Raw genomic sequence first — 13,547 nt, 5'->3', positions numbered from 1 at the left:
GCTGACGCCTCCACAGAACCTCTGCTTAGCCTTTGACTGGGAAATCAGCATCTCATCTACAAAAGGGGCAGCAGGGTCAAGTCTGTTGGAGGGCTCAGGGCAGTGGCACAAATACTGTCCTCCAGCATCCTGGGAGGAAAGAGCCCACTGTGGCAGCAGTTGGCTAGGAGATTCCTTCATGAGTCACCCGGAAACCTAGCTAGCTGCTTCTAAATGCACATGCTCCATGAGCCTAGACTGTCTTGCTGCATCCAAGAAGCACTCAGGTCTCTCCTGAACTGCCAAAGGGTGCTGCTAACATGGGGGGGGGGGGGGGGGAGGGACTTTCTCATTACAAAAGAGTTTTTGGTGATACTGTTTTTTTTATTTGGATTTAGGGTGAAGGGGTCACGCTGACAATGCTCAGGGCTTATTCCTGGCTGGCTCTGTGCTCAGGAAGCACTTCTGGTGGTGTTCAGGGAATCCTATGTGTGCTGAAATCAAACAGGGGTTGACCATATGCAAGACAGTGACTTGGTCCCTGTGCTATTTCTCTGGCTCAGGGTTTTGTTTTTTTAAACATGTAGAAGAGACTGGCAGAGGGACAAAGTCACGCGGGTTCCGGGGCCGAGATCTCCAAGCCTACTCGGATTTGGGCCAAGCATCCTCCACCCAGCTCCTCCAAATTCCAGTAGGCGGGGGTCACACCCACCAACTGGCCCCCTGGCGCCGTGTAATCCCATCAGTGGCCAAGACTCAGAGACTATAAAAACCAGCTCCCGGAACCGCGCCGCCGCGAATGCCGCGAATGCATCTTTTTATGACATCTTATATCTCATTCCTACTTTGGACAAACTGGCAGGCTACCGAATGTAGCCTGCCCACACGGCAGAGTCTGGCAAACTCCCTGTGGCGTACCCAATATGCCAAATACCAGTAACAATGATGGGTCTCATTCTCCTAAATAGCCTTGAATGTAATCTCAGGGCTAGCATGAAGGAGACGTTACTGGAGCCTGCTCGAGGCAATCGACGACTAACAGGATGATTTGTGATTGATTGTGATTGTAGAAGAGACTAGTCAATAAATCCACTTTTATACATCTAAACCAAAACAAAAAGCTACATCAAAATGTAATAATAATTTTTCAATAATATGGGAAATACATTAGTATCCTAGTAATTTGTGTCATGAGCAATCACATTGGGAGCTCCGAGATCATCTGTGACCAAAAGGCTTGACCAAAAAAAAAAAAATAGGACCAGAGGGATAGCACAAAGGGTTAAAATACTGGAGCGATAGCACAGCGGTAGGGCGTTTGCCTTGCACGCAGCCAACATGGCCGACCCGAGTTCAATTCCTCGCCCCTCTCAGAGAGCCCGACAAGCTACCGAGAGTATTCGATATGCCAGACACAGTAACAACAAAGTCTCCAATGGAGACGTTACTGGGCCCGCTCGAGCAAATCAACGAACAACGGGAGGGTCTTTACCTTTGCCTTTTTACCTTTGTATGCAAGTGACCTTGGTTGGATCTCTAGCACCATATGTGTTCCCCAGAGTACCCCCCATAAGTGACCCTTGAATAAAGAGCAAGGAGTAGCACCTGTGCACAACTAGATGTGGCGCCATACCTCCCCCCCGCCCACACACACACACACACACACACACACACACACACACACACACACAAATCAGAGCTCTGAATCTAGTCATGAGAACTCAGCAACCCATTAACAAAGTTCTCCACAACCATATCTCCATATGAATCCTTCCTGGAAAAAAATCAAAAGAAAACATCCAAATTGTGGAGCTACAAAGAGTCTCTCCCTTGAGCCCTTTCTAAAATGGATAAAGAGGAACTTGTTCTGCAAAATGCTTTATTTGTGGATGTTTGGTGGATGTTTGGATGCGAGATGCGTGCTGAAAGTAGACTATAAACTGAACACAATGGCCACTCAATACCTCTATTGCAAACTACAACACCCTAAAGGAAAGAGTGAGCAAAAGGGAATGCCCTGCCACAGAGTCAGGGTGGGGTGAGGGGAATGGGGTGGAGGGTGGGAGGGCTACTGGGATCAGTGGTGGTGGAGAATGGGCACTGGTGGAGGGATGGGTACTCTATCACTGTATAACTGAAACCCAAGCACGAAAGTCTGTAAGTCTACAACTGTACCTCATGGTGTTTCAGTAATTTAAAAAAATGCTTTCTTTGTGGTAATTGATAATTTATGATCTTGCATCAGCTCCAGTGCTAATGATAAAGTATGACATCAGCCTCACAGAGTCTCAAATGGCACATGACAAAGTTCAGCAGCACAGAAACAAAACACTGCAGCTACAGAAAACAATTAAGCCAGTAAAAGTTTTAAAGTCAAGGACCATGTAGTCATAAGCACAAGTGCTAGAGCTGGGGAGGAGAGTCACCACTTCCTGGGAATTGTTCAACACAACAGGTTCATGTGTTGGCACTTTTATGACCTGCAGCCATTCAGTGATCATGATGGAGGATCATATAGTCCATCAACAAAGACTGTAATGGAAATGATGTGATTCTCTGAGTGCAAAGTGACATTCCTTTGTATCTTCCATTCCACAGTGGCTTGGAGGAGGTAATGATGTGCTTTATAACTCAGTCAGTAATGGAATATTTCTTTCAAACTTGCAACAAAAGGTTTATCCCATAAAAACTGAAAACTGGGGAACTCAAATGTCTGTTAAACTCTGAGGAATGTGCCAATGAAAACAGTTAATTCCAATAATTAAGAAATCAAAAGCTTTTCAGGGACCCCTGGAAAGGATCTCAGATGAAAAAAATCACATAAATGGGAGCCATTGAATGTGATATGGAGAAGCATGTGACCCAGTGAAGAAAACAGAGATTTGACCAAGAAAAGCCAGGGGGAAAAAAGGTTGAGAAACACAGCTCTAAACTCAGAATAAAACAAGAATGACAGAGTAGGATTGAGCATGTAGCTGAGCAGTAGAGCACTTGCTTAACATGTGAGGTCCTGGGGTCAATACCCCAAAAACACATAAATACACACACACACACACACACACACACACACAACAGAGACCTGCTAATTTGTGGAAGGGCAAACTCACTCATGATTACCCACTTCGTCACTGATCAGGGCTTTCAAGGGCCTCACAGAACTTTCCCAGCCGAATAACATGGTCTTTTGATGACAGATAAACCTTATATAGTTCAGAGAGGAACTGCAGCGATAGTATAGTAGGTAGGGTGTTTGCTTTGCACAGAATCGACCGAGCTCGTTCCCCAACACTCCATATGGTCCCCTGACTGTGCTACGAGTGACCTGAGTGCAGCGCCAGGAGTAAGCCCCGAGAGTCACCAGGAGTGGCCGCAAATTTAAAAATAAAATAAAATAAAACAAAACCAACTGTTTCAAGGTAGACAGGCCCAAAGGCTGCAGACAGCTCTTCCATATAATTCTAACCCAGGGAGAAGTCTCCAGGCAGGTTTGCGGGAGGGGCACTGCCTCCCTGGCAGCAAGACAGCCTCGCACATTCACAGATGGGAAGTTCACAGTTAGGAGCGGCAGGGACAGCCACGCACAGAACAGACCACCTTTGCATACAGAATGCTGGCGCTGCCTCCTTCTCCTGTCTGACGGCATTTTCCACATTCACAGAGGATTTGCATTTCATTAGCTAAACTGGAAAATGTACTGTGGAACAAGCGATTCTCATGTCACTGTAAATGCCATAAATATTGTATTTTTTCATGCTAAGAGAATGTGTGTGTTCTAAAAAAACCAATAAATGTAGAAAAAATATGAAGAAGCCAATTTAGTGGCAGTGCTAAAGAATATAGTGCATTTGGGTTAAATGAGCCTTTTACCACCATTTCATCTTGGGACAGGAGAACCTGCAGTTGGTGCCAAGTAGATTTTTCTTTTCATTCAGTCTGATATGAGAAACAAAGTACCTTTTCTTCCCAAGATCTCTTGTGACCTCTAGTGGTCTTCTTTAAGAAAATCAAATACATCATTCTTAAATCATTTTTAAATATGTTCTATTTTGGAATTTTTAAATCAAGCTGGAAACTACTTAGCTTCTTCTCCATGGGAAAATATCATTATTAAAATTTATAGAAAAGGGGCTGGAGTGATAGTACAGCAGGCAGAGCATTTGAGCACCACCAGGAGTAATTTCTGAGCGGAGTCAGGAATAACCCCTGAGCACTAGATATAGCCCAAAAAACAAAAATAAATAAATAAATGAAAGTTAGAGAAGATTTTATGACTTCAAAGAACCACAAAGCCAATTAGAGGTCCCTGTCATTTAAGTCACCGGGGTCTGATCCAAAAGTCTAAGTGGTCACACCATCATTCCAATTGAGCTGTTAACCTAATTCCATTTGCTGGATCATTTTTCTGGACACAAGAAGATCTAGGGTGAAGTTGCATAGTTTTTCTACCTGCTTTCATACTCTAAGCTATTTAAAATTTAAGCATTAGAATAGTCACTGTCACTGTCACTGTCCTCCCATTGTTCATCGATTTTTCTCAAGCGGGCCCAGTAACGTCTCCATTTTGAGACTTTGTTGTTACTGTGTTTGGCATATTGAATACGTCATAGGTAGCTTGCCAGGCTTTGCCATGCGGGCGAGATACTCTCGGTAGCTTGCCGGGCTCTCCAAGAGGGGTGGAGGAATCAAACTCAGGTCGGCCATGTTGGCTGCATGCAAGGCAAATGCCCTACCCGCTGTGCTATCTCTCCAGCCCATTAGAAAAGTCATTTACGTGAAATTACTCATGAGTCTAAACCAAGTACATTCCTTCAAATCATGAGATTACTGGGGCTGAGGAGAGAGCTCATGGTTCAAGGAAGCATGCCTGCATGCACAGGGATCCGAGTATGTCCCAGTACAACACATCAGCAAAGTACAAGACTATCAAATGCTTCATAACAGGAACTGCTTCAAGAGGTGAAAGTATTTATAAACCACCAATCCTAAAGTCCTATGTTTCATTTCACCTCTTTGATTTACAAGAATATTTTTAGGAACCAGAGACAAGACAGGGGATAAGGTGTTTGTCTTGCATGCAGCTGACCTCAGGCTGATCCCAGGCACCACTCCTGGTCCCCTGAGCACCACACCTGTTCCCTGAACCATCAAAAGTGACCTCTAAATACAGAACCAGGAGTAAGAGCTGAACTCTAATGGGGGTAGCCCAGAAATCAAAAAGAAAGATTACTTTTAAAAAAAGTCCTTGTAGAAGGGCCATCCCCAAAAGGGCATGGAGGGCCTCGAGGTTTCCTGGAGTCTGGAACAGTGGTGCAGACCACAGTGCTCAGTCCAGTGGGTGGGGCTGAGCCTGGTAGTGCTCAGAGGGTCTCTAGATCACCTCAGCTGAGCTAGGGATGAGGGATTATCAGGGATTTTACCGGTGGTATTCAGGGCCCACCAAGCCACACAAGGCAGGGTGCAGGGACCAGTGCACAGGCAATTGAACCCAAAGCCTTACACAGGGTGGGCTTGTGCTCTAACACGTGAGCTATCTTCCCTATTCATCTCCTAATAGCAACTCATATTTACCCAAATTGTTTGGGGGGGGAGGGAGCACTCCTTTTGGGGTTTTTTTGGTTGGTTGGTTGGTTTGGTTTTTTTTTCTTTTTGGGCCACACCCAGCAATGTTCAGGGGTTAGTCCTGGTTCTGCACTCAGGAATTCCTCCTTGTGGTGCTTGGGGGACCATATGGGATTCATGGATCAAATCCAGGTCGGCTGTGTACAAGGCAAATGCCTTATCTGGTATACTATCTCTCTGGCCCCAGCACTCCATTTTAGTCACACTAATCCTTTCCTGGTGAATTCTACTTCATCCCGATGGAGACTTGAAAAAAGTAGTCTACCCTCAGAAAGACTGTTGCATTACTCTGAGAACATCTCAAAAAGACACTAGTGATTAAACTTTACTAGAAATTACAAAGGTGTGCCCAGAGGCAGCTATACTTTATTTCAGACATTATACAAAATAAAGAACAGTAACTTCATAATTAGTGTCTAAGTAGAGAGGCAGATTAAAGCATGATTTTCCACATGACTAAATCAAAGACACAGAACCAGGGATTAGAGAATTAATTTGCTCCTTCTAAATCTGTTGCTAGGTAAAGGCCAGAAAGATAATTATGTCCTCAAATTCATCATGGTTTAATGTCTTCAGAATTATCAGTGCAAGTAACTACCCATAAAACAGACTCAAAAAAGAGTGAGGGAAAAAGAGAAATAAGGTAGCATAAGAAGGTCTGGACACACTTACCTGACGTAGGAAAATGTCTCCTTTTTCCTATATGTGGAAAAAAGACCGTCTACATACGTACATTTTCAGGTACCCCTTTAAGTACCCCTTCAAGTCAACACCTTCAAGGATAAAAACTCAAATCTGAGCAATATGGAAAGAGACTTTCTTAAAACTAGTCACACCTGTCCACCTTCATCAAGGAAAAACATCAACTTCCTAGAGTAACAATTTGTTTATAAATTCACTACGTTGCTCAAATTTTTGCTTGTTTGGTTGGTTGGTTTTGGGGCCACAACTGGCAGTACTCATGGCTTACTCCTGACTCTGTGCTCAGTGATCACTCATAGAGGACTTAAGGAAACTGTATATGGTGCAGGGATTGAACCTGGGTTGGTTATATACAAGGCAAGCACCTTAACTCCTATACTATCTCCCAATCCTAAATTGTCTTTTTTTTTTTATAAAATTCCTTTCCTCCTTACAAAGTACTCAGTGCCATATTTTTGCTAATAGAGACTTATTCCTCTTGTGATTCATTTCTTGCAAATTTTCTTTACATTGGACAAGTGGGATATTTTACCAACAGAGGCTGAACAAGGAAGACCTCAGGATAAGGAACAAACAGATTAAAAAACCATTGGTTGAAAAAAAGTTAATAAAAACCTAGGCCACATTGGTTGGAGAGTTAGAGTCTATAACACTCATTTTCAAGGGCAAGAAGCATAAAAGGAAGAAGAGGGTCTTATTGGATGGAAAGGGAGGGAGATGATCAAATCCAAAAGATCTTAGGATCTAGGTGCCAGACCTAGAATGAGAATATCCTACAAGTTTCCTCAAGTAGCCTCCATTTTTTTTCTTTTTTTAATTTTCAGTTTTATTTTCATAAAGTTGTTCACAATAATTGATTACATTAAATATTTCAACACCAATCCTACCACCATTACACCTTCCCACCACCATTATTACAAATTTTCCCACCATACAAGCCTGGCCTACAGGCAGAAGTAGCCTCCACTTTGAGTGACAAATAGGCATCAGTGAGGAGATCAGCAAAGCTGTCGCAATACTACAAACGACAGAAATATTTGAGTTTTAGATAAGCTGCCTCTGGACTATAAAATATATCGGTTTTAGTATTAGATGTATGTTTGATTTTCTATTGCAATAATGTCTCAACTAATTCCTATATTGAATGTATTTGTTTCAATATTCCTCAAGAAAGATACCAAATGGATTACAATGAAAGAAAATGCTTTTGAAAATGTGTGCCCTCATCTTTACTGCCTCTTGATCCTTCCTGAAAGAACTTTCTGTTTTTGCACACACATGTCTAGTCCACAAAGCTAATTTCTATGGACATTATGTTTTATATACATATGTATGTATATATGTCTTATATATTCTATTCACTTAAAATGGATCCTGCAAAAAGTAGACTAGAAGAGACATAAGGACTAGTGGAGGAGGGTCTTGGGTCCTTTGGTGGTGTTGAAGATGCAGTGACTTTGTACATCAAAACCATACACTTTAACATTACTGTAACATATTAAACTACAATAAAAATTTTTAAAAATTGAAAATAAAGTGTAACCTGTAAAGTATCATTCAGTTTATAACCTGTTAGTTTGCCTAACAGATTTATAAACAGATTTAATAACCGAAAGCATCCAACATTGATGAGGATATATTAAAAAAAAATGACTCCACAGCCCCTGCATGTAATCAGCCCAGCTTCATAGCTTCATGACTACTCTCAGGAAAAATACCAAGTCAAACCAATGAAACTCATGGGTAGATGTGAGGTAGACCTCAGGCTGAAGACCCAAGAGCCCCTTCAGGAGAAGGGTGGGTGAGTTCCCACCCGACTAAGTCCCAGAAGCCACACCCACAACCCATGGTCACCACCGTAAAAGCAGCCCAACTTCACTGTTTCATGACTAATTTCTGAAGAGATGCCCAGCAGAGAAAAGTTTCAGATACACCAGTTTTCGGGCTGCAAACTCTTTGGACCTTCTCAGAATAGGGGCTGGCAGCCCCCACTACTGCTGGAAGCTCCAGCACCCACACTCACACCCCATAGTTGCTGCCAAGCCAATGTTCAGCTTCACAGCTTCATGGCTAATATCTTTAGAAGTACCAAACCAAGACAATGAAGTTCACAGGTACAACAATCTTTGGGATGAATATTCTGGGTCCCCCTTGAGATGGGGGTAAGCTAAAAATTGTCCCCATTCTCAGATCCTGGATTTCCTCAAGGGTGCAGCTATGATATCTCCAAATTCCACAATACCGACAGCCAGTTGGAGCACAGAAAGTTAGATAGGAAAGTAGCACAGGAGCCAAATGAGCTCAATAAGCAAAAACAGTAATACAGAAACCTTAAACCATAACAACATCTCAGTAAATCCTCAGATAATGAGTTTAATAACCCCGCTGTGAGATATAGAAACTTACACCAATTTTCTTTTACTGAACTATTTTTTCAATAGTTCCACTTATCATTTTGTTGTAACAAGCATAAAATAAATTATTTTGTGCTTGCCAAGGGAGAAGGCTTAGGGGAAGAGGTTGGAAACTAGGGACAAGGTGGAGGGAAGGTCACACTGATAGTGGGGTTGGTTTAGGATATTGAATTCGACTATACTGTGAACAGTTTTGTGAACCAGGATGTTTAAATGCAGTTTTAAAAAAGAAAAAACTCATGACTTTATTAGTAAATGACACAAGATTACTATGACTGAATAATTTGGTAGTTTCTATTTTTAAAATTTAATGTTTAATTCCAGAAATTCCACTTCTAGGCATATAGGATATGTTAAGTATTGTACAGAGAAAAAAAACATGAGCAACTGAAAATACATGCATGACTGTTTATTAAAAAATTATTATTTAAAAGCTGAGAACAAATTCTATAAATAAGAAATAATTGAAACAGAAATGGACAAACAGCAGAGAGTAGGGTACTTTTCTTCCACATGGCTGACAGGGTTTGACCCCTGGCATGGTATACAGTCTCCGAAGCCCACCAGGAATGACCCCTAGAGCCAGAAGTAAGTCCTGAACACCACTGAGGGCTAATAACCAATTGCTTATTTAAGTAAATGTACTGTCCCCCAAATTAGTTAGCAAGTGGCAGGGAAAAAAATTTAAAGTGAAATGTGGATATAGTAATTGTTATTCTACAATACTTTTAAAACCCTAAGCAATTTAGTTACGAAAATTTCTAATAGCATAATTAAATCTGTGTGCAGATAGCTTTACAATATGACTTCTTAAAGAATATAATTTCCTGGAGGGGAGGAGACCCTACTTAAATGATGCTTATTCAAGAGAAACTTCACAAATCAGGGGAGATTTAAAAGGTATGGAATAAACTAAAAACGTTATTTTACGCTCAAAATTATTTTTTTCCATTTTATCTGGCTTGTATTGGCATATGTGTTATTATCAAAATGTTATTATTTTGTAAAGAACTTTACAAAAATAAAATTATAATTTGGTAGGGGCTGGAAAAATAGTACAGCAGATAGGGTACTTGCCTTGCATGTGGTTGACCTCAGTTGAATCCCCAGCACTCCATATCTATGATTCTCTGAGCACCACCAGAAATATTTCCTGAGCAGAGCCAGGAATAACCCCTGAGCATCACCGAGTGTGGCCCCAAAACCAAAAAAATAAATTAAAAAAACAAAAAAAATATCTGATTTTTAACTATGAACAGAAAGTGAAAAAATACTTTCCATAAAGAATTTCTCCTTTTCCTAAATTAGGTGAATAATTTAAAGCTGAATTTTATTCTATTCCATGGTTATATTTTTTTTTAGAAATGGATCCGAGAATGCAAAGAAAATGCTCTACCCGGAAAAGAAAAATACAATCGTGTTACATTGTTTTCATCCCTCTCTTTGCTTTCTTCCATCAGCAAACTTCTCTGAAGGCTAACAAATATTCCACCGCCTTCAATTACTTATCTCTCACATATTTTATTCTTTGCCATTAGATTCCCACTATCCAACTCTGCACTTGAAGGTAGGATAAGATCAAAGCCCAATTCTAGTGACTAAAAGTAAGGTATTGGTGACTGAGTGGTTCAGATTGGTAGAGAAGAGTTAAAGAAACGAATTTGGGGTAAAGCCAAGATCCAAACCCTGAGGACAGTAGAACTGAAAGCCAAATGAACAAAGGATAAAAGAAAAGCAATTCAGGATTGAAGGATGGAGGATTTTGGAGGCTGGGAGACAGTCCTGAGTCAGAGCAGACCTTTTCTCCCAATGTGCATTTTACATCTTCTGGTTTATTAGCATAACATTATCTAAGTTATTATTGGGGCCACACTTAGTGTTGCTCAGAGCTGACTCTGGCTCTGCAGTCAGGAATCATTTCTGGCAGTGCTTGGAGGACCATATGGGTGCTGGGGATCAAAGCTGGGTCAGCCTAGAGCAAGGCAAGTGCTCTACCTGCTGTACTATCTTCCATCCCCAGAAGTGGATCTTCTAGTATTGGCTGTTGGATTCACTGGCATAGAATTTTTGTAGTATTCTCTTATCCTTTCAACATCTGTAGAATCTGTAGTGCTATCTCAAAATAAAAAGTAAAGATTCTAAACGAAGAGAAAAATTGAAATCTCTTTATATTGTTGGCATAATGTTCAGTATTCCATATGTTGAATATGTAAACGTACTGTGGTATATTATTCTTTCGCTATTAGTAAATTGTTTTTTTCACTCCATGATCAGTTAGGTTAGAAGTTTAATTCTATATGTCTGATGTGTATCTTTTAAAAAAAATTCCATATCCAATGGCCTCTTTTTCTATTCAAATTACCTTATTTCCCTGATTCAGCTTTCTGCTTTTTTCCACATCTGCTTTCTCACTTCAAAATATTTTTGTCAGGGAAGGTTCCAGTAAGACCATGATAGCGGGAAATGGTCACTCTGGACCAGGACTGAGTGTTAAAAGGAGCTGAAGTGATATGCATGACACCCTCTTAGGGCAATATTGCAAAGCACAGAGCCTAAAAAGGGAAGCAAAAGTGTCCAGCACAGAGCAGGCCAGAGGGTGGGAAGGAACCTGGAGACCCTGTGGAGGGACCTGGAAGCTGGTGGAGGGACAGCGCTGAAACCCTGTGACGGAAACCCAATCAGGAATATCTCTGTAACACAGAGTGACCCAATAACTTCTTGTTTAATCTTTCTGTCAGATAAGCAATCTTTTTAATCTTAAGCTCTCCTCATGTATGAGAGGGCCCGTATTTCCATCTCTGTCCTGTCCAACTAACACTATTTCAGTCAATGAATCTACCATCCAAGTAGACAGGTTTTCTACGTGAAAACCCTGCCACTGAGAATGGTGACTCAGGGTTTTCAAGTTTAGGGTGGATGGTAGATTGGAACTAAAATAATTTACAGTCAGAAATGGAAATGTAGTTGTCTGGATAAAGCTGTGGAAACAAAGGTACTCCTCCCATCTTACCTGGCTCTCCGTATGTGCAGCTGGGGGTAGTGATTGTGCCTGTGACATATATGCACAGAAAAATCCTCATCGAATGCCAGACTTGGAACATTCCCCACTAGATCAAACACGTTTATGAGAGTTGAGCCTACATCACAGAGACAAAAAAAATACCATCTCACTTTATCAGAAAATAACAATACAACCTCAGAAGAAAATACGGTGTCCATTGTAAATTGTTTGAATTGTTACAGTTAAGTAAGTGCATTTTATCTTTAGTATGTGGAGGCCATTCATGTTTCTGTTAGCAATGGGGCACAGCAGATGACTGAAGAGACCTTACCTATGCTCATGTAAGCGGGCACGATGAGAAATATGAAGTGCAACTCTGGCACTGCTTTAAACACAGTCCTGGTGAAGGAAAGGCAGAGGTTTAGCTGTTAATAACAGAGCAATCCCACTATCTGCACCTTACTGGCATCAATGCCATCACTAAATGCAGTGACCCTGAATCGACATGAGTTTCTTTTCTCCTCTGCAAAAGCAAGTCTTGTTCTTCTTTACTTTTCCTTGGATTCCAAACAATTCTTTACTTATCAATACCATGGCACTAGAAAAATAAATGAATAAAGGGTGCCATATTCACACAGTACACCAGATTTCTGCAGTCTTAACCTCTGACCTGACATCGAGATGGTCCAGTATGACATTACAAAATGACTTGAAAGCTGAGCACACAACCCCCTAAGGTCTGCAGGCGTCAGAGCCCCAGAAGCCCCACCGATCATATTTCAGTGTGCCGTATCACTCAGGATGCTTCTGCGGTCTGTCATGACAATAAACATTTCTAAAGATATGTTGAAGAAAAACTGTTTATAGGAACATCCAATCCTGTAATGCTTTAATGCTTCCCCTCCTTCCAAGGCCATTTCTTCCTGACTTGCCCTGCCTGTTAGCCTCACATGACCGCAGCTAAAAGGATATGTACTAAAGGGAGCATGCATTTAAAGAAATAGGTTGTTTCTTTCAGAACTATCACGGATATTCACAATAAATGCTTTTATAGTTATAAATAACAGACAACAGAGAATTTCTACCACAGACAATTTCATGTCATTTAAAAATAATTTTCTTTCCTGTAATTTTTCCCATATAATTAATATGTCTTATCTGAAATGTCACTATCAATAGCCAATATCCTCCCCTCCCCAACAACACAACACACCACACACACACACACACACACACACACACACGTGTAAATGGCTGCTCACCGCAACATTTCTTTGCAACAGCCATTGGAATACTCATCCACAGCCACAAAGAGGTGCATGAACAAGGTGTTCAGAGGCTGCCAAAGAAAAACAGAGCATGATTAAGGGCTGAGTCAGTACTCAGGCCGTTGGATCCCAATGGATGGGAATGGGACAGTCACCAACTGACACATGCTGCCTGGTCTCTATGGATCTAAGGTCTTTGATGTTTAAAGTGGCAGCATTACCCAGGCAAGCATCTGAGCCAAATCTATGACCCTATTTGCCACTTACTTTCCTCTTAGCTCAGAATTATTCAAGGAATCAGAGATCATAAATGAGTCCTACACACTGAGTCCTTCCTTCCCTGCCCTTGAAATGAAATCATGGGCAGGGAAGTGCCTGCAGGGAGTGAAATCGATTATTAACTCAGTGGTCTCGCCCTCGGGGTGTCTACGCCAAGTGAAAGACAATCGCCCTTTCCCAGGGCTCTTGAGTCAGCAGCTGCTGCCCCATTCAAGTGACACAAGGGAGAAGCTCTCTTATGAATCTCAAGGATGGAAGGCAGATGCCACGTTATGAATCCAATGA

General features: G+C 41.4%; 1 protein-coding gene across 1 annotated transcript in view; it reads right to left on the bottom strand.

Annotated features, from left to right (window-relative positions):
• CFAP61 (cilia and flagella associated protein 61) overlaps positions 1 to 13,547 on the bottom strand; it is a 402,292-nt gene that overhangs the window by 374,433 nt on the left and 14,312 nt on the right. Inside the window, exons 3-5 of the mRNA XM_056121438.1 lie at positions 12,978 to 13,054; positions 12,047 to 12,114; positions 11,725 to 11,851 (exon numbers count right to left, since the gene is read on the bottom strand). Coding sequence (XP_055977413.1) covers positions 11,725 to 11,851; positions 12,047 to 12,114; positions 12,978 to 13,054 — 272 coding nt within the window. The remainder of the gene's footprint in view (positions 1 to 11,724; positions 11,852 to 12,046; positions 12,115 to 12,977; positions 13,055 to 13,547) is intronic.

The sequence above is a fragment of the Sorex fumeus genome, unplaced genomic scaffold (assembly GCF_029834395.1).
Source record: "Sorex fumeus unplaced genomic scaffold, SorFum_2.1 ptg000044l, whole genome shotgun sequence".
Lineage (NCBI taxonomy): Eukaryota > Metazoa > Chordata > Mammalia > Eulipotyphla > Soricidae > Sorex > Sorex fumeus.
Note: the sequence above shows the minus strand (reverse complement) of the source record. Positions and strands in the feature narration are given on the sequence as shown.